Raw genomic sequence first — 25,506 nt, 5'->3', positions numbered from 1 at the left:
ACAGACACGGCCCCCAGCTTGCATAACATATGACATCCAGCCCATCCATATGGGGCCCCCAGAGACATCAATGAGACATTACGGCTCCTCGACACAACAACCAAATGTTAATCGCTTTCACCGTTGATTTCAGTTTACTCAATTAACTCCATTTGTGGAGGTTACTAATATTGAGCAAATTTTATTCATGCAATATCAACAAAGATGAAAACCTAACATCATTTACAAACAAAAAAAAAAAAAAAATCCATGCACTCATTAATTTCTTCAGTGAATATCATATAAGAGCTAAAGAAAATTAAAGTTGTCATGAATTAGTATATTTACTATAACTAAACATCCAGTGCCATCCTAGCTTTGCTATAGGTGTTGGGTAAACACAAAACCCACTGGCATTTAAACCAAAAGGTTAAAAGAGAACATGGTTTCTTTTGACCCATGTATATTACGTTTGAGGCAAGTTGTCACATTTATATAGGGACATGTTGTTTATGTGTTCTTAAACAATATGTTCTTTTGAACAAAACAATGGTATGTTATAGAATGTTTCTACATATATTATTTGTTTCATAAATTACTTTTCAGAATTGTCCTACTGTTTACATTTGAGTGAAAAGCCTTTAAATCTTTAGTTAAAATTAGCTTATTTTCACTTTTCAAACAACCGTATTCTTCTCAAATCAGTGTCAGTGAACAGCAAGTGCTGCTGTGACAACATGCCCCGGTCGGATAAAAGTATCAGATAAAAAGTAGCCTATTTAACTGAAAACTATATAAAACACTTTGACATTGCCTATGACAGTTTAACACGTTCTCCTCTCTCGTGTGATGTGATGAACCTGCACTTACCTGTGTCTGTGTGTAAAGGTCTGTGATGTGAGGCGTCTGTTGTTCAGTTGCGGAGGCGCTGCGAGGTTCATGTTCCCTCCGCGAGTGACGTCACTAAACATGGGCTGGACCAGCGACACGCCCCCTACCTTTCACCACGCCCATTACTCCAACCTGCAGATACACACACTTGGAGAAGTATACGAAACATTACATTCATGCAAAAACATTACAAAGACAGACTTTCCTGCATCTCCCATTAAACCCCCTTTATTTTCATTTTATTTTTATGGATGCTACATTGCAAGGCTTATTACATTTTGTACTACATGTTGCCAATATATTGTCCATGCTGTAATAGGTTCAATATCTGTAATAAAAAATAATAATAATGAAACAAAAAACAATTCAGTGTGTGCAGCTGAATGACATTTTATACAAATATTTAATTTGTATGATGCAAAAAAAAAAAAAAAAAAAAAAACATTAAAAAAAAACAATGCATTTAATGGTTTATACCAATTATAAATATAATGTCCCGGCAAAAGTGTATACAAATTAAAAATACAATATGAAAAATACAATATTAAATTAAAATGAAACAAAAACAATTCAAAGTGTAGCTGAATTACATTTGTATATATTGTAGGCTACTGATAAAGTAAAAAAAAATAATTAAAAAAAATGATAATGTATGAAATTCAATGTATGGTTACAAATAGAAAGTCCAGGCAAAATGCAAATAAAATAATTTAAAAAATGAATAATTTTTTTTATTAAAATATAATAAAATAAAATAAAATAAAATAAAATAAATAATTACATAATAACATAATAAAATAACAAAATAAAATAATGTAGTCAGATTTATTCAGTTTTATTACATAATATTTCTGACTTTTTTTAAAAACAGTGTAGGCCTATTTATATGCTTACATGAAGCACATTTTAGGTTACCTGACAGAAGTTAACAGTGTTGTTTTAAAAGCACACAGAGCTGTGGCCTCAGATTTAAAAACGAATAAATAAAATGCATTGATATCATAGACTGTAAAAAAATAGATATAGAGAATGTATAGGTGTGAGAAAAACTGAGACTGCCATATTGAATCACTCCAGTAAGTAATGATTCATGATGGCACGGAAAAAACCTTAGGCTACCTTACACAGAGAGATAACAGTCATCTACCTTTAAACACACAGGCCCTGTATAACAGCTTTTTGCAAAGACTAGAGGCTAGGTTTGGACAATCTGATATGTTAGACGAAGGATGAAAACCCCATATAGACAGTCTAAAAGCATCCACATTGATGTTAATGGGGGCTAAATAGGACGTAGAGTAAACACAGACCAACGGCAGTGCATAAAGAAGCCATTATTAGCATCTCTACAAAGAAAGGGGATCAATAATGTACGCTGGTTCAAACTATCCTCTAATTTTCCTAACAGCTAAATGTAGACAGAGCAGTCTGAGTGATTGGAGTTTATTTTATGCTCTGGGCTAATGTACTCATAAATCAACAGAGACAAATGGGTGGACCGTTTAGAAATCAATGTGATCTAAATAAGATTCAATCTCTTTGAAGCGCAGTTTAATGTTGCTGATATTAAGGTACTTGAGAGTGAGACAATACTTACACTATTTACTTAAAGTTAATCAGGTCTGTATTAAAGTTATACTGTGAATCATTTGTGCGGGTCGAAATGTGATATGAGCCGATGAGAACGATGACAGAAACTGGAGCGTCCTCTGCTGGATGGATAATGAACACGAAGATCTCTGACTTCTAGAATATTAGACAGTTTTCATTAATAGTTAAGATTAAAACTCTCAAAAAAATATGTTTTTTTCTCCCAACAAATTAAGCATGATATAAATATTATAATTTAATATCAATATCTAGAGAGTAAGGTGTCCAATGGCCAATGTAATGCCAATATGCAGTAAAGACTACATAATACAAAATGTATTTTACACTTTTGCATTTGTAAATATATACAAAAAAAGTTGGACATAGCCAAACATTACTTTGATTGTCATTTGTATGTTGCTTTAGATAAAAGCTGATTAAACAAATTAATGTACTTTTTGGTCATTGAATTCATTTCTTATGTATTGAATATAGATTTAATTTTCAGGACAGTTAAGGTTCAAAATTATTATATTTACCACAAAGGACTTAAGAGAAGTTTTATTTGTATTGAGGTATGACATTAGAAAGGATCTGTTTGAACAGTTTTTTGTTCAAAATTAACATTTAAATAGTGAGTCAATACATAATCAATCCTTCTTCTTTTTTGTTATGATAAAGAACCATATTCATCCGCAGTCAAGCACACAACCAATACAATGTTCTTCCCCAAAAGGCATGCGGTTTTGTTTTTTAACTGCTAGAGGGCCAAAAGTTACACAGTGTACCTTTTAAAATTGCACATTATTGTAAATATTTTAGACGGCAAGACAAAAATAAAAACACATATTTTATTTTCTCCCACAACACTGATCAATAAACACCAGCACAGCACTTTCCTAAAAACCTGTTTGTCACTATGCATGGAGACATTTTCCTGATCAATGAGATTCATGTGGAAAGTACATTATTTTTAATCAAAACAAACCTTTGACAAAAATCATAAATTTTCAATAAAAACTAATACACACACAAAAAAACACCTCTAATGTCACCTTTCATTAAAGCTTAGAACTGTAAGTTACCTAAAACTTTAACGTTGCAATGCATATTTTTATTTAACAGTGTCAGTGCTGGTCGGTTCATGTGAGAAATCTCTCCATATTCTCCATTAACTCTGCCGTTTGACAGTTTATGTTCGTGAGGTCGAACATTAAGCTCCTTGAGTCCTGAGATCCAGACTTTTCTTCTCCGACGGTATCTTTTCTCATGTTGCTCTCCGAGGCTGGACTAATGATGACTGTGCGAGTGTCCGAGGAGCTGTGGGTCACGGAGTCGTTCTTAGGGTTAAATTGAAGGTCAGAGGTCATTTCAGCGCTCCTGCTCTTTTTAGTGCAAATATCCATCGGTGCGCTCGCCATGGCGAAGGAACCGGAGACGAGATCGCCCTCACATAGACTGAGCGACCCTCTCATCGGAACCGGGGGCTGCAGAACACACACACACACAAACACACGTGGTGATTGGTTGAGTTATATGGACACGCCCCTTCCTATACATTCATTTTGATCTCTACCTGTATATAATGATTCAGTGTAAGTCAGAGAATTAAACCTCACCTTCTCGATCAGCAGTGAAGAGCATTTGAGGATCCGCTTTCTAGAAAAGCCTCTGAATGACACTTTAGACACGTTCGACCTGTTCTCCATCAGGTCCAGCTCCACTTCTCCCATTACCTGCAATCTCACACATAAACACACACCCTAAAATATAGATTCATAATGAAGCTTCAACAAGAGAGAATAAACCAGCAGAATATTCGGCAACTGAAAGCGTTATCGAGATAAAGTGAGAGGTATTCAGCTGGTCATGTGATTTCAACGGTCTATAGGCCACTGATATGACTGGAGTCTCATGTGAGTCTTATGAAAACAAGTCTACAGATGAACCTTTCTACAGGAGTCTTTGGCGGTGGTCGTGTAGAGTTTGCTCCTGGACACAGATGACTGTCTGCTGACACTGGAGGCTTCGCTATTGGTGGAGGAGTTGAGACAGTCCTTCTGAGAGCGAGACAGACAGGACAAACCAGGAACCTTCTCAGCTAATGTGGCTCTGCAGAGAGAATCATCATGAGGATGTGGATCTATCTATCTATCTATCTATAATAACTGTTTTCTATTTGAATATATTCTAAAATTAAATGTATTCCTGATGCAAAGCTGAATTTTCGTCATCATTACCCCAGATTTAATTTAAAGGGATACTTCACCGATTAGCATTAGGCTTTTGTATCAGTAGAAACCCGGTAGTATTTTGGAATGGCCGTGCTTCCCTCCCTCATGTCCCCCTGAGACGAGAGATTTCTGTATTGTGTGTCTGGAAAAAAAACTCAGATGACGCAAAAATCGTCATTTAGCATCTGAGGCTTTTTTTTTTCCAGAGGCGAGAGACTCCAGCCAGTAGGAGGAGCTCGTCCCGCATGTGTTCATCCCGCCCATGGGGGATCTCACGATAAAACGCCGTCTTTTCAGTTTCGAGTCGACTAGTAGCCTAGCTTTATCATTTCTCCCGATACTGCCCTCTGTAACCGGTAGGCGTGGCTTGGGGGAGTGGCCTCGTAGGGCAGCGAAGCAAGTGCATTCTGGGAGTTGTTGTCTTTCATCCACATGAGCCAAAAATACATTTTCTGGCTTTTCTCAGTCTAGAAGACACCAACTTCTAAACTAATTTCACATTTCTACTACATAAATGAACCAATTTAAATACACATTCATCTTTCCAGCGGTGAAATATCCCTTTAAATAGACTATTTATAATAGTTATACAATAATAAAAAAATATATATATATTATATATATATAATTTTATAAAAAAAACATTTTTAAATAAATGCATGCATAAAAAAAAGAAGGTTTAAATCAGTTTTAAATAAAGTCTGGCATATTTTTGCATGTATGTATTTTTGTGATTGTGTATTTGTTTCACTGATGATTAATTTACCTGAATTTGGTGTGAACGATGGCATATATGAAAGGGTTGTAGATGGCGGATGACTTGGCGATGACCGCCGGCAGTGTTTTAGAGTAGGGCGTGAGGATGTTCGCATGCCTGAGAAACCGAGGAAAAACGAGTTACTTTTGAACACATGTAGGTCATTCAGAAAGTGTAGAGGACAGCAGTGCAGCGCTGCAGACAGAAACAGAGATTACAATGTTTTATAATCATTTCCTACTTCTCACAGCTGTGCTGAGCTTAACAGATACTACACACTTATGAGACAAATGTGCATCGAAAAGTGCCAGATAAAGAGTAATCAGGGGATTTGCAGATTACAGACACTGTAACACTTCTGAAATACAGTATAAAGATTACAGCAAATGTAGCATCCAGTAAACTGTTTCAATGCATCATATATTGAGGTTTATATCTCAGTGGCTGGTCTTGAGTCAGAAGTTTAATTCCATCATTGCATTTTTTAAATACTTTATCGAGTTTCGAGAATCGAGATTAATCGCATCTAACATACATTTTTTTGTAATATACTGTGTATGTATATATATACATATACATATACTGTATTTATGTGTGTGTGTGTGTGTGTGTGTGTGTGTATGTGCATGTCTGTGTATGTACATACAGTATACACACACACATAAAGTGTATATATACAGTATATTACAAAAAAATGTATGTTAGATGCAATTCATCTATGTAATTATAAATACTGTATTTATGTGTGTGTGTGTATACTGTATATACACACACAAACATGCACATACACACACACACACATATATAGTACTGTGCAAAAGTCTTAACATGCCTAAGACTTTTGTATATATATATATACATATACATACACACATATATTATATAAAGAAAAACATTTATGTAAGATGCGATTAATCGTGATTAATTGATTTAAAGCACTACAAGTCCTCTAAAATATCCAATATTCAAATTGATCCCATTAATTCTGAACAAAAAAGGTATTTCAAATCAATATCAATTTATCTAACCACATATAAGCTGACAATATCTGCTATAAGGTCAACGTGTGTCCAATGTTAAATGTTTGTTTTTGTTTTGTACTTTAGTACTTTAAAGTATGTGGTTATACAGAAATTGTGACCCATTTACAGACACTACCCACATTTTACCCAATATTACATTGCAAACACAACACATAAGATGTGTTAGGTACAATTAACTTTCAAATTTAGGGCAAAAACTGTATTTCAGAATTATTTCTCAAGCAAATGTATCTTTTAATCGCAGAGGAAAGACCATGTCATGCCTACATAGATAACACAAAAAAAAAAGGGCTCACACAAGTAAGCAGTTGTTCGGCTCCTATCACATGGCCGTAGCTTCAGTACAAGGTCATACTTTTATGGGTGCATGTGACATTATTACTAATGTTTAAGCTTGACGCATGCAGCCATGCAATTTTATGTTAAGTTTAAGGGTCGGTGAGAATTTGCAATGCTTTTAAAAGAAGTATCTTTTGCTCACCAATGCTGTATTTATTTAATCCCCCCCAAAAAAAGTAATATTGTGATTTTTTTTTTGCAATTTAAAATAACTAATTTAAAATAATGTGCATATATTTTATAATGTAATTTACTCCTGTGATCAAAGCTGAATTTTCAGCATCATTACTCCAGTCTTCAGTGTCACGTGATCCTTCAGAAATCATTCTACCTGTTAAAATCAAATGTTTTGACTCAACAACAAAACAAAAATGAACACAACAGTATGCATCAATCTTTGGGAGTTATTAACAGTAACTTCTAATGAAATTGTGTTCAACAAAAAAAAAAAAAACTACATTGAGTTAGACTAGAGGAACTTAATTTGTAGCATAAACACAATTTATTTAAGTTGATTACTCAAATAAATTAAATTGAGCGGTGGAACCAATTAATATCTGTTAATCATCTATTAGTCTTGTTTATTATTTATTAAAACAGAAATGAACATTAACACAGACATTTCTATTTAAATTACACACAATATTTATTTATTATTGTCAACAGATCTCATAAAAATAACTTAAATGGTTTAATTACTTGGAGCCATGTATTTATTTAAGTTGAGGTAAATAGGTTACCTGAATACGTTTTTTTAGAGAGTAATATGCTGATTTGCTGCTCAAGAAACAATCATTATTATTATCAATGTTGAAAACAGAAATCATATTTTTGTGGAAACTGTGAAACATTTTTTTCATAATTTTGGGATGAAAAGAAAAGAAGTACAGCATTATAAAAAAAAAAAAAAAAAAACGTTATAACCTGTACATCATAAGAAATCCTTTATAACATTTAACATGTCTTTACAGTGCCTTTTGATACATTTAATGCATCCTTGCTAAATAAAAGTATTAAATCTTACTGACCCCAAACTTTTGAACGATAGAGTATCCTAAGTATAAGCAATATATTTAGTGATGATGCCCAAGCTTATGAGGAACACATGAATGTGAAGTCCCCAGAAATGTATGAATACACTTTTCTGAAAATGTGTGTATACTCAGAACTCACCCTGCCCAGGCAATGAGGGTGATGCACGCGTACGGAGCCCAGGACAAAACGAAAACCACTATGACCACAGCCGCTATTTTAGCCAGTTTCCATTCGCTCCTCATGGACTGCTGCTTCACAAAGGTGGATTTTCTAGAGCTCAGCCTTTCCAGATCTCTAAACACACACATAATACAGTAATGAACGTTTATCAATGATCACTCATCAAACTCAAGACGTCAATGAGGGGCTCAGACCTGCAGGCCTGTCGTACGGCGAGGAACATGAACAGGTAACAGAAGAGAATGATGGCCAGGGGGATGAAGAAGACAAAACAGCACAGCATCATGGTGTAACTCCTGTTGGCGGGGGACGGCGAGACGTAATCCCACGTGCATGATGTCATCAGACCTTCAGGGATGTAGGAACCTGCGAGAGCAATGCACGCTTTTAACAGACACTTAAAATGACTTCCAGCCTTATATACCTCAAATTTCTTTATTATAGACCTACTTTAGGTCACATTTATGCATTTGGCACATGCTTTTATCCAAAGCGACTTACATTGCATTTCAAGGTACACATTTGCATTCTTATCAGTTCTTGCTTTCCCTTATCCTGGAAATCCAGACCTAAATCTGAAAGATTAATGGTCTGGCATCGACTAATGAAAATCTTCCAGCTTGAGGGGCGGCACCAAGCATGCATTTGAAAATCTCACTGCACGCAATTGGATAACACTACGACCAATCACAACAAGCCCCATACGCTTAGCTACCAGCGGAGCTAACTGGCAGATTAGACTCTTGCCGTATCCGGTCGGCAAAACAGCAAAAACGTCCTTCTTGCAAAGGAACGATTCGAGCGCCGTCTTCTGTTCCTCTTTTAGATAAAAAGCCAAGTCTAACTCGTTCGTTGTAGCGGCGAAAGCCGTTTCAAACAACTGGTGTTCATCCATAGCCATCTTGCAATGTTTACTAATGACTTCGACGTCGCAGCGCTGTCGTCATCTGTTTAGCTCGCCTCTGGCCCACCTAGATCAGATAACCCGATGTGATTGGTGCAGCTCGGATACAAGGGCATATTTAATGAGCATCATTACTCGACGCTAGAGTAACTCGCTGAGCAAATTCAACTTGTGCTCTCGCGAGAACTCAGGATTACCAGGGTAGCTCGAACCCATGACCTTGGCGTTGCAAGCGCCAACGCTCTACCGTTTGAGCTACAGGAAAGCATTAGAATGTTTAAATTATTGAGATTTAATAGAACATTTAAATCTTACTCCAGCCAATCAGAGGTGCCAGACTCCAGGCCAGAGAGTAGAGCCAGATGCACAGGATGGCCAGAGAGGTTCTGCGTTTGGAGTTCCACTGGATGGCCTGCAGTGGTTTGGTGATGACCAGGTAGCGATCGATAGAGATGGCCAACAGGTTTATCATCGAGGTGATGCCAAACAGTGCGCCACAGAACGCATATATTTTACATCCTAAGGGCAAATAGAGGGAATACATGCATAATACGCATTATATAGTTTCTTACATAAAGTCAATACTGTGATTTACAGAATTTATAAGCCTTCAAAATGTCATCCATTTAGGTGAAAAGCTTGAATTTGAATTGTCTTTGTATTTCTTTGAGTGCACAGCAGCTCTCAAATGGAACTTGAACAAAGCCTGATGATAACCAGCATGATTTCTTAGACACAACTTTTTTTACAAGTTTAATTGAAAATAAAGTGTTATGTAGTGGAGTGAATGCAAAAAAAAAAACTAAAAAGTGTTACCAAGTTCTCCAAACATCCACTCCTTATACAGGCAGTTGAAGAAGAACATTGGAGATTGTGTGATGGCCATGAGGAAATCACTCACCGCCAGGTTCATTATGAAATAATTTGGCAGGCTCCTCAACTTTTTATTACTGCACACACACACACAAAAAAAACACGTTAAATAAAATCAAGTTAAATGTTACTATTGTTAAAGCAGAACAGTTTATGAACAATGAATATTATGTGTTGCTTCAACCTATATGTTTTTTTTCTTTCATAAAACAAGATATTTTTAAGAATGGTTTAACCAAATGGTTTTGGTTCCCATAGACTTCCAAAATATGGACAGAAAATACAGTGGAAGTCAATGGGAACCTGAACTTCAAAATATCTTCTTTTGTGTTCCACACAAGAAAAAAAGAAAATCACTGAGGTTTGGAACGACATGAGAGTGAATAAATGATGACAGAAATTTATTTTTGGGTGGACAATCATTTAAATTGAATTTAAACGCAAATACATGATGTAAAACATTTTTTTTGTACACTTGGACTGATCGTATCCCTACTAATCTTTGTTAACTTGTTAGTTATTGTTAAGGATTGTTCAATAATCAAATAAAACAAAACCTTTCATTGTAAATGCATAAAATTAAGGTGAGAGGCAAATGAGAGTTATTTGGATCGAACAGATCAAATGCCCCCATTGCAGTTCTGTCCATCAATGATTCTCAGTATTCCCAGAATTCCTGGAATAGCAGTCAATTTCCTCTCACTCTACAGAAGCCAATGATTGCAATAATCGCATCCATTTATGGAAATGCATCTAATGTGTTGTTTATACCTCATTCGCAATATTCCTAATTTCTAGCACATTTGGCCTAATCTGAACACAAAGGAAAAAACAATTATGGAAAATGAGGATTAGGGCTGTCCGGTGACCTGCAGGGTGTTTTACATACGTAACTTTAATCTGAGCAAGTGGGGATGGTAAAAAAGAAAAAGCTTTTTACTAGCATTTCACTGCCTGCCTTTCACTAGTTTTACCGCACTGACCCAATTCACGAAAACAATTTAAGTCAATAACATATTCGAGAGTTGGTGCATTATCCAGCAGATGAGAGATTATCTGTTGAAAACATCAGGCAGGTAAACTGTCACTATATCACTTTAAGACTTAATTTTTAATACATTTTATTTTAAGATGTCATCTCATGGAAAACAAATCCATTTAGATATTGCACCATTTTAACTCTTTAAAGTGGACAAAAAATAAACTAAACTAAAAAATTAAAGAAAAATTGACTCCAACAAAAAAGAACTAGATGAGGTGACAAAAGATAACACTAAATAATGTTCATAAGGTTGCTTTTTTATTAATTGTTATTTAACTCTTTCCCTGCCGGCCAACGCCAGCGTTTTTGACCATTTTCACAAACATTTCATGGCCCCCAGAATATTTTGTTGTATGAATATCTGAACATGCAATATATAAAAAGAAAGAACAAACTCTCTGCTTAAAAAAAAAGAAAAGTTATTCTAGGTTCATGCATTCTTTTTTTATCAACACTTGAATGTGTGTAAGTTTAATAAAAAAAGCAACATTGAGCGAAAAGCTGAGAAAATCACGTTTTTGTTAAAGACTACATCTGGATCAGATTCAGAACGATGATCAAAACATAGATTCAGTAGATTGAATACATCAACACCCCTAATGCCAGCACAGTTTTGATTTATATGCTATTTAATGTTGATGATCGCTTTATTTTACATATGATTACATATAACATTGATTGTTTCTGCATCTTTGTGGCATGTGTTTTGATCTAGATATTCAGTACTCTTTCAGAAGATGCATAATAGCGCCCCCTACCGTATAACAGTGAAAACACGGAAAGCCGGAAAATTCCATCAAGTTCCGTCAGCGTTGTCTCACAAATGACAGAAATTTCCGTCAATGACGGGAAAGAGTTAATATTATTTTAATGTATGTAATTGTAACGTGTTAGAAATGCACAAACAAAGATGAATCCAAAATACTTATTATTAAATATAGAGAAAACACATAAACAATATAGAGCCTGGAACAGACTGAACTAAAGGCTTAAAAACACAAGGGAGCAATCAACGGAAAACAGAACAGGTATGGAACTGATTAACAATCATGGAAACAAACAAAGAACTAGAGCTCAGGTAAATGGACACAGAAAACCAAACTAAAACACAACTGAAAGAATTAAACAGTAACAGAAGGGAGAGGGAAGAGCCAGTGAGGAGAGTCGAGCAGAAGGAGCCTGACGGGGACCCAGACCACAGCCAGGACGAAGGCCCACAGCGGAGTCGAAGGAGGGAGGAGCCATGGAGGCAACTTGGCCGGCGCACCCAGGGGGGCGACCTAAGGAGTTGGAGCCGATGGAGGTGGAGACCCAGGCAGAGAAGAAAAGCCAATAAGACCATGCGACACTATGAATCTGGAGACCAAGGCGGAGCTGCAGCGACGAGCATCCGAGATGGAGCCAGGGTGCCAGAGGACTGAGGCGGAGCCGGAGGGAAGGCGGAGCCCAAAGATGCTGAAGGGGTGGAGGGACGAAGTACACCTGAAGGTCAGGAAACCTGTGCCGGAGGAACAAGAGAGGCCGGTGAGGCAGTGAGGACGATGGTCCCAGGTGGAGCCGAGTAAGGACAGAGCCAAGGTGAAGCCGACAGGTGGACAAACTCGGCAGCTGGAGGCGAAGCCAGAGGATCCTCTTGACAAGGTGGAGCTGGAGTCCAGAAGACCCGAGGCACATCCACACAGCAGAGTGGACTCAGAAGAGGGACAGAGGGACTGAAGGGAACCAGCGGAGGCGTGGAAGATGAATCTGGCTGGTATGGCTGGCGGAGAGGGAGGCTGGGCGGGATCCTTGAGACCAACGAGGATGGGAGACAGGGAAATATCCTCTTCCATTCCCTCACAATAGTTAACAGAGGCCAATGGGAATGTGGGCGTGGCTCTACTCCATGCCCTCTAACTCCACGAGGACACCCACAGTGACGGATGGTGTAGCCGGCTCATTCAACCTGGTCAGACAATCCGTTAGGCTCGGGCTCCGGGGTGATGATTGGCTCAGTCTTTGTTCCATATAGCGCTGACATCGTGGCAGGTTCGGGCTCCATGTCTGCGGTGGGCTCTGACATACACTCCGTGCAGTGTGTGAAAGACGGCTGGCTGGGCTCTGGGTCCGGAGTGGGGCTGGTGATGTCCTCCTCTGTGGGGCAGATGGTGAACGGAGATCCGATATTCACCAGGACCCACTCCACATAGGTGGCGAAATCTCCCTGAGGACCAACACCGGGCACGCGTGCCTTGGATTGCTGAGGCTGGTAAAGTAGAACACACAAAGCGAGCAATCTGGATAGTGTGTAATGCCGGGGACACACTTAACGACTAGCTGAAACATTCTAAGACTGAACTGAACACACTTACAGACTTGTGTTGTGTTGTGTTGAACTCGCCGTGTTTGGGCATGATCAGTCGTAAGTATCAAATCACATTCATAATCGGCCTTACAGTCATTAAGTGTGTCCCCGGCTTAAGGCACACCAGATCTAAGACGTCCTTGGTGTGGTCCTCTAGATTTTGCTCCTCCTTTTCTAGGCAGAGCAGCTGGATGGCCAAAAAAAAAAAGAAAAAAAAAAAGGGAAAACACACTGCAACAAATCACATCTAGGTTCGGTATTCTGTAATGCGTTAGAAACGCATGAACAAAGAGGAATCAAAAATACTTATTTATTAAACAAAGAAAAAAATACTAGGAGAAAGATATAGCAATAACACATTCACATAAACTATAGAGAACCTGGAACAGACTAAAGGCTTAAATATACAAGAGAGCAATCAACGGAAAACAGAACAAGTGTAGAACTAATTAACAACCGAAACAAACAAAGAACTAGGACTCAAGCAACCGGGCACAGGGAAAACACAATGAACTGACAGAACTAAACATAACTGTAGCAGTAATACTTATGCTATTAATATTATTATATAATTTAAATGTAATGTAATTACATATATATTTATGTGAATACAGTACCATTAAAAAATATTGCACAATGCTTTCCAGATCAATAGTTAATGAACATCCACATATTAATGGGTAAGTGACATTAAATAGTTTTTGAACGTTTACATTGTGACATATCAGCTGTCTACTCCTCCTAAAACATATCAGTAACACTTTACAGTAAGGTCCTATTGGAAAACAATGAGCAATTATATATTTTAAAGCATTTATTAACATTTGATAATGTTAGTTAATGTCATGTGTGTACACAGTGCATTTATTAATGTTAACAGACACAACTTTTGACATACTGTATGTTCAGATTAACATGAGCTAAGATAATGCTTTAAATGTTTTGTTTATTGTTAGTTCATGTTTGCTAATTTAGTTAACTAATGTTAACAATTGAAACATTATTGTAAAGTGTTAGCAAACATTTTATAAAGCATTTTGCTAATTCTTTTATAATTATTATGCATGCAGCTTTAATGACTTCATAATAATATATTTACTTTTTACAAGACTAGGCCTATTTAAAATGTACTAGTGAATTTGTAGTAGTTTAAAATTCTTTAAAAAACAATTCACGGAACCATTCTCTTACATACATACCTACCTAATAAGCATCAACTACTCAATAGAAATAAAAGTGTATGAATCATGTTTAACAGAATTAAAGTAGGCTACATTAAGTGAGAATTAAATAATGTTTGATAATTAATTAAATGTATCAAAGTGTTACCTAACATAAAACCCCAAACTTTCTGAGATGAGCTCAATGACATTTGCTTGAGGTTCTTCAGTTCATCACCTCAGCGCTCGTACCTGTAAAAGGCGAACATGACCAAAGCGTTGCCCGTGACTCCCAAAGTGCCGATGATGAGGACGAGGAAGGCGATGATGTAATGCACATGATCCGGGATGTCCAGTCTTTTGTATATCTGTCGTTGGGGCTCCATCATCAAACTGAACACTAAAAAGATACACCAACTAAAAATGAAGAACAACACTTCAACAAAGCAAGCGTGAGTGTAGACTCAGTCATGGTCTCCGTCTTCTGTTTCCAGCATCACTACTTCTCTGTCTGTCATGCTCAGACTAAGAGACTTTAGTTACACTCTCAGTAACGGCAACACAGACGGACAACACAGCGACCTACTTGTCGGAGCAGCTTGGTCATGTCACATGACACACCCCTCTCTCCATCATCTGTCCCACCCTTGCCTGTGTCTTCATGGCAATCTCACACACACCCGCAGCACATTATTTTTTCAACAGAAGAGAACATCACATTCTCTTCTCTTTCTAAGGAGAGAAGACACAAGCCACCCGAGACTAAAAGAAGCAAGACGCAAGACGAGATGAAATGAGAGCATGTGTCAGATAGATTATAGTGCTTTCTGTCTGTGTTCATCAGGTCTGTAATGGATGTGGAGTCTTTTTCAAACAGGTCAGAGGGTGACAGCGACAGAAGGAGATTCAGAATGAGTGTGTGAATGAAGGCTTGAACATGAACAGCTGCAGGGATTCATGATGCTGAGCTTAAAAAAAACACCAGGAGCCTTTCCTGAGGTCAAACCTGTGGGACAGAACGGCCTGATCACAGCCATACCATTACAATCCAACAATGTTTCTTTTTTAGTATTGCTAATGTACCATTCATATTTTGAATTAGTTCTTCTTTTATATATATATGTATATTTAATTTTAGTAAATTTATGTGCATTTTTATTATTATTTTCATGTTTCTATTTAGCTTTAAATTGTTTTAATTTTAATTTTAGCCATTTTCATACTTCAAATTCAACTTATTTCAGTTAGTTGCCAAGGCAACATTTCAAATTTTAAGTTTTTTAAGTTTAAAGTTTCAAAGTTTAAGTTCTTCATCTAATATCAATATTTTATTTCAGCTTTATTTCAATTACTGAAAATGATTTTTAATAATTTTAGTTAACGATGACAACCCTGTAATCCACAGTGTATTTCTGAATAGGATTCTGTCTTTTGTCAATATCTGAAAATGCAAAAATATTGTAAATCTTTTTTTTTTCTTTTTTTTCACACTCAGTAACATTAATCACATTTGGTAAATTCATTGTCCTCATGGACAGTAGACATACTGTACACTGTGTAGTTTTATACTTTTCACCACTTTTAATGTGTTCAATTTCAGCATCAATTTTACTTAAACTTATTAGTGATTTCAACTAATTTATCAAACACTAATGAAGTATGTTCTAACATGAGGTAAGAGTATGTCTGCATCCGAAACATCTTACTTCCCTATGAGAAAAACAAAAACAAAAAAAGAGTATGTGAAAAGATTAGTAAGTCCAAATTCATAGTATTCATTAAACAGTATATAGGCAAAAAGTACCCAGATGACCTCTATGTCTGAATGAACACAATGCTATCCCATGAGGCCACGGGAGCGGAGTTGTGAATGGCGAATGCAACTGAAGCTGTAGGTCACGACAACATGACAACTGTAAGATTACATTTATATTACACACATATAGAACATAGCCTACTTTTTTAAAGGGATAGTTCACCCAAAAATGATATTTTGAAGACTGTTAGTAATCAAACAGTTGACAGCACCCATTAACATCAATAGTAGGAAAGAAAAAAAAACATTGAAAGTCAATGGTTACCATCAACATTGCTAAAAACTTTAGCAGAAAACAACAAAAACCAGCAAATAAAAAAGCTTAATGGTTAGTCATAAGAGACTTTGTGTGTTTGTCTGCATGTTCTGCTCATCCATGTCTTTAACACCGTAATCCAGGCATCACTTCTGTTCTCTCCACGGCAGTCAACGGCATGCTATGGGATTGAAAGATGTGGGATTATATCTCTGTCCATAATCCAACAGCTAAAACCACTCTGACAATAACAGCATTACTCTAATTCAGCCTATATGACAACCATGCTCACAGCAACACGACTGAGATTATATTATAGATCAAGGAATCAATCAATCCAACTAACCTGGAACATAAGAGCTTCTAACTAATCTGAGAGATGGGAAAGGATGAGGTCTGCGGGATCATAACACGCTCTTAGAAATAAACTTTCTTGATAAACACACATGAACGTACACTACCTTTCAAAAGGTTTTTAAAATAAATCTATACTTTTAATCAGCAATGATGCATTAAATTGAACAAAAGTGACAGTAAAGACAATGTTACAAAAGATTTCCATTCCAAATAAATGCTGATTTAAACTTTCTATTCATCAAAGAATCCTAAAAAACGTATAACGGTTTCCACAAAGCATCCACTTAGGACTCTTGACTCAATATAAAGAGGAACACTGCGTCCAAGTTTACTTACTATCCATCCTATAGAATTTATGTAGCCCCTTTTCAGCGCTGCGCTCGTTGTCTTGACTTCCGGTCTGTATTTTCACAGCGATTTTGCGTATTTATTAATGAACGGCTCGTTTTAAAATCTTCCCGGTCGACTGACATTTGTTAAGTCATCTGCTTTAAACATTAGAGTCCTCATGATAACTTTCGTTAACTTTACATTAAGTAAATCCTCTTCAAAAGCTAATTACTCCTGAACAGCAATGCCATAGAAATATACAGAGCGACCGCAAAAACGGAAGTTAAAAGACAATATTCTAAAGATGGCGGCGCCCTCGTTTCTCTGGCGCATATAGGACTATAGTTTTCGAAATTAAAATTAGTGTGTCCCAAATTGTAGTATGTTGAAACAAATCCCAAAGACACCCAGGTCTAATTCTTACAGTTAGAATCCGGAGTGCAGATCCGTTCACAGTCACACTCTAATATTGCCCACAAGGCCACACAACCCATTGTGCGTTGGACGAGGATTCGATTAGAACTAGAAACACAAATTAAAAGACCAAACATGGCGGATGTGTGCGACCAATGGTTAAGTAGAGAGGTTTGAGTGATTAATAATCAGTATCTAAACTAACGAAAATATATTTATTCAATGTTATCCACATTATATTTTATTTGCAACAACATTGTGAACTTTTATAAAGATACGTGTTCATTAAATTTTAAATGCATCGCACAACTGGCAGATCAACATGCTACAACATTTCTCTCTGATATGGTAGAAAATTCAATTAAATTGAATGTGAAGGATTTAAACAGTGATTTACAGGGCAGTTTCAACATTGACCTGATGCATGTAACCAAGCGATCCGTTAAATACGCAATTATGTATGTATTAGTAGGGGAGACCGGGGACGGTTGTAACACTTTTTTCTTCAGCACCTAAAACTACCTTTTTTTTTTAGCTACACGTATGAAACTTTTAGGCAAAGTATCCATATTTGTCTACTACAAATGGCAACAATTTAAATTTCTTCAAATATATCACAGACTTTGTGAGATGATCATGAATACAAGATGGTCCTTTGTTACAACCTACCCCACTACTGGGGTAGGTTGTAACACATACTGGGGTAAGTTGTAACAGGTAGACAAAATGCACAAACACTAAGGGTTTTTATTAACAACATTTTTATTTTAAATGAATGGCTGCAACAATAAAATATGTGTGAATATGGGGAGTGTATGTGCATATTTTGTGTGTTCTTCTCATCCCAGGTTTGTGGATGCCGTGTTGAATTCCACCGCGAGTTGATAGGCAAACTGCATCTTGATTTAAGAATTTTTTAATATTTGGACTGGAAACAAGACAAAAATACTAAGTAAGAAAAACATTTTTTGCAGTGTATGTGTTGGTATTTATTTAACTTTGACCTGATTTTAAATATGTTGTTTATCATTCACAAATTAAATTGAGTTTGCATAAAAGGTCCAATACAAATTAAGGTCACTTTCAAAACACGTGTTACAACCTACCCCGCCACTGTCACTATTGTTTAACTAGCTGTATTAGCATGGTGCTTTGAAATTAGTAGGAGGTTGATACACCATTCTTTACTATAGAAACTACAGTTTGACCTGATATAACTCATACAACATTATCTACAACGGTAGAAGTACTAAACAAAATATTATCTTATGGTTTTTTTTACTTTTGTTTACTTTTTTACCTAAGAATTTGATTTTCTGCTGTAGCTTCAGGAGAGATTGCAACGCAGACTTGAAAACCTCCGTGTGCGATCGTAAAGGAAGCCTGAGGAAACTGAAACTGTCACATAACTCATATCTTATCCCTGATTGGTGGAATTGGTAGTGTTACAACTAGCCCCGTGTTACAACCGTCCCCGGTCTCCCCTAGTATGTCCCAAATTGCCTACTCTTCTGCTACACACTCAAAAGTATGCACTTTTTCTTCACAAAAAACAGTACATACTTTTAGGGCATAGTATAAGTAGGCGAATTGGGATGCAGTGGACGAGCTTTAGGGATCCCAAATCTAGAGTTATGGACAAAAGCAATCTGATGTTTCTATAGAACAGTGGCACGAGTAAGCTTCTTTAGCCTGTCTTGAACAAATCATCCTTCTGTAGTATTGTGCTTTAATGTAACAATGATCTTAAATGTGGCTGATATGAAATTAGATGTCTGTTTAATCAAGAGAATGTTTTGAAGGATGGATTAATGGTGCACGAACAGGGACCAACAATAACATTACATCATTTAAACACAAATGTTAGGTTGAAATGTGATTTTAACCAGTGGCGTGCAGTGGTGTTTTAAAATGAGGAAGCCTCACAGATCAATTGTAAATCATGTCCCATGAAGTTACATTTAATGTTGGCACATTTCCCTGGTTAAATAAACATTACATCAAAGCAAAAAAAGAAGAAAAAAAGAAAAACAAATACTATGGTATTTTGTATTCATTAACTATACTAGTATAAATCTAAAAAAGTTAGTTCTTTTTTTTTTTTTTAGCATTTTTACATTTTACTCCAAAACAATAACTAACTGCAGTAACAATTTAAACAATACATTTTATTAATGAACTGATGTTCAGCTGTTCTTTAGGCTACTTATTTTCATCAGTCATCAAGCTCGGTAAACAAACAATGTACTTTTAATTTCACCAAGCTGAAAAAAAGAAGAAAAAACTCATTCATCATGTTTTCAGGCCATTTCAAAATTGATTTTGGCTTGACATTAAGCAGTGATATCTAAGTGCCCAAGTTATTTACTTACTTTTTAATTTGTATTCCCATTAATGCCATAATTTTGCTCACTCAGACCGATTCGCGAACGCGCACAAAAACAAGAGGCGGGATTTATTGCATGAACCAATCATATCCCACCATAGCACGATGGAGGCATTGGCTCCTCTCACATGACTTTCCCCCATTCATTCTCAATTACCCCCCATCAAACCCACCGCACACTTTAGGGGGTCTGTTAAAACTCAATGGGCTCAGGGGAGGCAAGAGAGACGCGAACTCCTGCTGTAACTTTCCCTGCAGGTGCTGATGCTGAACAGTGGTACTTAGAAAAACAAGTGATTTATACACTTTTTAATGTCACAATTTGCAATATTTGCGTTGTTAAATTTTTGTTATATGGGTAATTTACTCATCCAATTTTTTGCCTCCTCGAAGGAAACGCTCCTGATTTCAACCAATGCAAATTAATAAAGCAAATAGAGGAAAGAGATAAATTGAAAATCAAAACATTGTTTTAAAAAAATCTGACCACTGTATACAGAAAATAAGCTTTCCCTCAAATTCTGTTGTCATTCCTGTAGTCGATTTGCAATTAAATCACAATTTTTTATCTTTTATGTCTTCAGGGATGGACAGATTTTCTTGGAAAGCATTATTTTTACTTCTCTGTAATCATAATTATCTGACTCCACATGGCTGGCAATCTATTCCCCAGTGAAACGAGATAATGTGTAATTTACCACGGCTTTAAAATTTGCTATCAGGGTCATGTGATAACTTAATCTTTTGTTGTCTTGGGATTACTTCTATTTCAGGCCAAGATGAATGGTCATGTATTTTTTCATCTGGAATGAATAGCTTTGATTACTTGCTGATCCCCTCTTCGGCTTAAACGTCAGCTTCGTGTGGAGAAATGTGTCAACCTGGGCAGAAAAAAAAAAGAAGAAAAGGGTCTTTTTAGCCATAACATTGAATATCAAAGAACAGGTGTGTCATGGTTATATCACTCTTATGAAAAGGTTGTAAGGTTCTTTCAGGTACTTCATATATAGAACCTTTTAAGGGTTCCCATCATGGAATCATTCTATGGATTTAGTTTTAATTAATTAACGTAAACACATTTTCACTAGAAAATGTTAAATATCCTGTTAAATTATTATGCAATCTTTTAAGACATTTCTCCTTATATAGAACCTTTTTGGCATACACTCGGTATTGATCATCTATCAACTGCATCTATCAACTTTTCGTCGCCACAGAAAAATAACTCTTTCATAGCATGTAGCTGATTGCATCATAAAAGGGACATTGATTCACAAGCAGGGTCCAGAATCAAAACGTGTAAAATGTACACAAAAGTTTTATTTATTACCAAATCACGAACACATAACTAATCTAAACAAACACATACACACAACCATGCATACATGGGTCAAATGGAAAGTGAAAGTAAATGGAACCGGAAACAGAAACTGAGAATGAAGCCATGGAAAAAAGTAATTTAACTATCTGAAAAAAACATCAGTTTCTTATTTCAAAGCACCTTGTTAGCAAGGGGTCTGTCGCTTGTACTAAACCTCTGTTTGGTTAGTCAAATGTAGGATACTTGCACTGCCATAGCTGTGGACGAGCGTCCGGATATGCAGTCTCAGGAGAAAGTCTTGACAGTTCGGTCTGATGGTGCTGAAGTTGCTGAAGTTGCAATCAATTTCTTCCACGTTGAACGAAGAAATGATGATGAACTTGCGGTGTTAGTTTGACTCTGTTATGGTCGAGGAAGTTACACGTCTTGATGTGTTGAGTCCTGCAGGCCTGGTAAAGTGTTGGTAAAGTTTTCACCAAAGTTTACAACCCTTTGTTTTCAGCATGGTATTTTGCATGTGTAACTGGATTGGTCGTTGATGGAGAAACTATTAAAGATTCTTGTAATACTAATATGTGGCATAGGTATAAAAATATAATATACACTATCGTGTAGGTCATCAAAATACAAATTTGTAGATAAGAATGGTAAATATATGCGAGTAATTGATTAATCGAGTAATACTAAAACAATCATTCAAGGATTAATACATAGGGAAACACTATAAAAGAACATATGATCACAGGGAAATTAGATACATGACGTATACATGTCTCAAGTAATTATACAACTGAGAAGGAAAAGGGTATATAATTCTATCATAAAGCACGCATAAAACAGTATACAGTACAAAAGACACTATATAAGACAGATATTTATAGTTAATTATAACGAGTTATAATTAAATATTCATATTTCCCTTGAGCTAATTTGCTACAAATATTAAAACACTGTTTTAATATATATATATATATATATATATATATATATATATATATATATATATATATATGTATGTATATACATATACATACACATACAGTGGGGAGAACAAGTATTTGATACACTGCCGATTTTGCAGGTTTTCCCACTTACAAAGCATGTAGAAGTCTGTAATTTTTATCATAGGTAGTACTCTTCAACTGTGAGTGACGGAATCTAAAACAAAAATCTAGAAAATCACATTGTATGATTTTTAAGTAATTAATTTGCATTTTATTGCATGACATAAGTATTTGATACATCAGAAAAGCAGAACTTAATATTTGGTACAGAAACCTTTGTTTGCAATTACAGAGATCATACGTTTCCTGTAGTTCCTGACCAGGTTTGCACACACTGTCGCAGGGATTTTGTCCCATTCCTCCATACAGACCTTCTCCAGATCCTTCAGGTTTCGGGGCTGTCGCTGGGCAATACGGACTTTCAGCTCTCTCCAAAGATCTTCTATTGGGTTCAGGTCTGGAGACTGGCTAGGCCACTCCAGGACCTTGAGATGCTTCTTACGGAGCCACTCCTTAGTTGCCCTGGCTGTGTGTTTCGGGTCGTTGTCATGCTGGAAGACCCAGCCACGACCCATCTTCAATGCTCTTACTGAGGGAAGGAGGTTGTTGGCCAAGATCTCGCAATACATGGTCCCATCCATCCTCCCCTCAGTACGGTGCAGTCGTCCTGTCCCCTTTGCAGAAAAGCACCCCCAAAGAATGATGTTTCCACCTCCATGCTTCACGGTTGGGATGGTGTTCTTGGGGTTGTACTCATCCTTCTTCTTCCTCCAAGCACGGCGAGTGGAGTTTAGACCAAAAAGCTCTATTTTTGTCTCATCAGACCACATGACCTTCTCCTATTTCTCCTCTGGATCATCCAGATGGTCATTGGCAAACTACAGACGGGCCTGGACATGCGCTGGCTTGACGGCGTAATGTGTTACTAATGGTTTTCTTTGAGACTGTGGTCCCAGCTCTCTTCAGGTCATTGACCAGGTCCTGCCGTGTAGTTCTGGGCTGATCCCTCACCTTCCTCATGATCATTGATGCCCCACGAGGTGAGATCTTGCATGGTACCCCAGACCGAGGGAGATTGACCGTCATCTTGAACTTCTTCCATTTTCTAATAATTGCGCCAACAGTTGTTGTCTTCTCACCAAGCTGCTTGCCTATTGTCCTGTAGCCCATCCCAGCCTTGTGCAGGTCTACAATTTTATCCCTGATGTCCTTACACAGCTCTCTGGTCTTAGCCATTGCGGAGAGGTTGGAGTATTATACAAGTATTAAACCTTATACAGGTAACGAGTTCAAACAGGTACAGTTAATACAGGTAATGAATGGAGAACAGGAGGGCTTCTTAAAGAAAAACTAACAGGTCTATGAGAGCCGGAATTCTTACTGGTTGGTAAATGATCAAATACTTATGTCATGCAATAAAATGCAAATTAATTATTTAAAAAATCATACAATGTGATTTTCTGGATTTTTTTAGATCCCATCTCTCACAGTTGAAGTGTACCTATGATAAAAATGACAGACCTCTACATGCTTTGTAAGTAGGAAAACCTGCAAAATCGGCAGTGTATCAAATACTTGTTCTCCCCACTGTATATATACACTCACCTAAAGGATTATTAGGAACACCATACTAATACCGTGTTTGACCCCCTTTCGCCTTCAGAACTGCCTTAATTCTACGTGGCATTGATTCAACAAGGTGCTGAAAGCATTCTTTAGAAATGTTGGCCCATATTGATAGGATAGCATCTTGCAGTTGATGGAGATTTGTGGGATGCACATCCAGGGCACGAAGCTCCCGTTCCACCACATCCCAAAGATGCTCTATTGGGTTGAGATTTGGTGACTGTGGGGGCCATTTTAGTACAGTGAACTCATTGTCATGTTCAAGAAACCAATTTGAAATGATTCGAGCTTTGTGACATGGTGCATTATCCTGCTGGAAGTAGCCATCAGAGGATGGGTACATGGTGGTCATAAAGGGATGGACATGGTCAGAAACAATGCTCAGGTAGGCCGTGGCATTTAAACGATGCCCAATTGGCACTAAGGGGCCTAAAGTGTGCCAAGAAAACATCCCCCACACCATTACACCACCACCACCAGCCTGCACAGTGGTAACAAGGCATGATGGATCCATGTTCTCATTCTGTTTACGCCAAATTCTGACTCTACCATCTGAATGTCTCAACAGAAATCGAGACTCATCAGACCAGGCAACATTTTTCCAGTCTTCAACTGTCCAATTTTGGTGAGCTCGTGCAAATTGTAGCCTCTTTTTCCTATTTGTAGTGGAGATGAGTGGTACCCGGTGGGTTCTTCTGCTGTTGTAGCCCATCCGCCTCAAGGTTGTGCGTGTTGTGGCTTCACAAATGCTTTGCTGCATACCTCGGTTGTAACGAGTGGTTATTTCAGTCAAAGTTGCTCTTCTATCAGCTTGAATCAGTCGGCCCATTCTCCTCTGACCTCTAGCATCAACAAGGCATTTTCGCCCACAGGACTGCCGCATACTGGATGTTCTCCCTTTTCACACCATTCTTTGTAAACCCTAGAAATGGTTGTGCGTGAAAATCCCAGTAACTGAGCAGATTGTGAAATACTCAGACCGGCCCGTCTGGCACCAACAACCATGCCACGCTCAAAATTGCTTAAATCACCTTTCTTTCCCATTCTGACATTCAGTTTGGAGTTCAGGAGATTGTCTTGACCAGGACCACACCCCTAAATGCATTGAAGCAACTGCCATGTGATTGGTTAATTTTTTAATTGCATTAATGAGAAATTGAACAGGTGTTCCTAATAATCCTTTAGGTGAGTGTATACAGTATATATAGGTCTGGTTTCACAGACAGGGCTTAGATTAAGCCAGGATTATTCAATTAGGACATTCAAGTAGCTTTTATAAACGACTAGCCTTAGAAAAAAAAACATTACTGGTGTGCATCTTGAGACATAATAATAGCAGTAACATATTTTAAGATATTGCTTTCAGTTAAAACAGCTCAAACATGCATTTTACTCTGGGACTAGACTTAAGCCTTGTCTATGAAACCAGGGGATTATTCTTATAACTATATATTATTTTGAACATATATAATTAAAACAGTAGGGCAGGCTATATGTAGTTTTAAAGACTACCAATCTACTGTTCTGATTTTGTTTAGAAAATATTCATAGTTTGGCTTTGATAACTCTGTAATACAAGCATCTGCTAACTGACTTTAAAATAAATGTAAAGATACACCCACGTA

General features: G+C 37.0%; 2 protein-coding genes across 2 annotated transcripts in view; both read right to left on the bottom strand.

The window, feature by feature from the left end:
- Positions 1–935, bottom strand: part of pdlim5a (PDZ and LIM domain 5a) — a 57,811-nt gene extending 56,876 nt beyond the window's left edge. The window contains exon 1 of the mRNA XM_084414408.1: positions 850–935. The gene's annotated coding sequence lies outside the window, so the exon portion shown is untranslated. The remainder of the gene's footprint in view (positions 1–849) is intronic.
- Positions 936–3,005: 2,070 nt separating this feature from the next.
- Positions 3,006–15,213, bottom strand: opn4xb (opsin 4xb). Its single transcript, XM_084414903.1, has 9 exons — positions 14,624–15,213; positions 9,769–9,902; positions 9,268–9,471; positions 8,243–8,414; positions 8,007–8,162; positions 5,461–5,568; positions 4,410–4,572; positions 4,080–4,196; positions 3,006–3,947 (listed from the first exon to the last, which is right to left on the bottom strand). Exons 1-9 carry the CDS (start codon positions 14,758–14,760, stop codon positions 3,603–3,605), a joined length of 1,536 nt encoding a protein of 511 aa, XP_084271029.1. The 5' UTR covers positions 14,761–15,213; the 3' UTR covers positions 3,006–3,602.
- Positions 15,214–25,506: the final 10,293 nt, after the last annotated feature.

This window comes from Rutilus rutilus, assembly GCF_951802725.1.
Source record: "Rutilus rutilus genome assembly, chromosome: 7".
In the NCBI taxonomy this organism is placed as follows: domain Eukaryota; kingdom Metazoa; phylum Chordata; class Actinopteri; order Cypriniformes; family Leuciscidae; genus Rutilus; species Rutilus rutilus.
Note: the sequence above shows the minus strand (reverse complement) of the source record. Positions and strands in the feature narration are given on the sequence as shown.

Coding starts and splice junctions, on each gene's coding strand:
- opn4xb (XM_084414903.1), bottom strand. CDS start 14,760: ATGATGGAGCCCCAACGACAGATATACAAAAGACTGGACATCCCGGAT. Junction 9,472..9,768: donor GTGGATGTTTGGAGAACTTG/GTAACACTTTTT, acceptor ATTTGCCCTTAG/GATGTAAAATATATGCGTTC. Junction 4,197..4,409: donor CCAAAGACTCCTGTAGAAAG/GTTCATCTGTAG, acceptor GTGAGATTGCAG/GTAATGGGAGAAGTGGAGCT.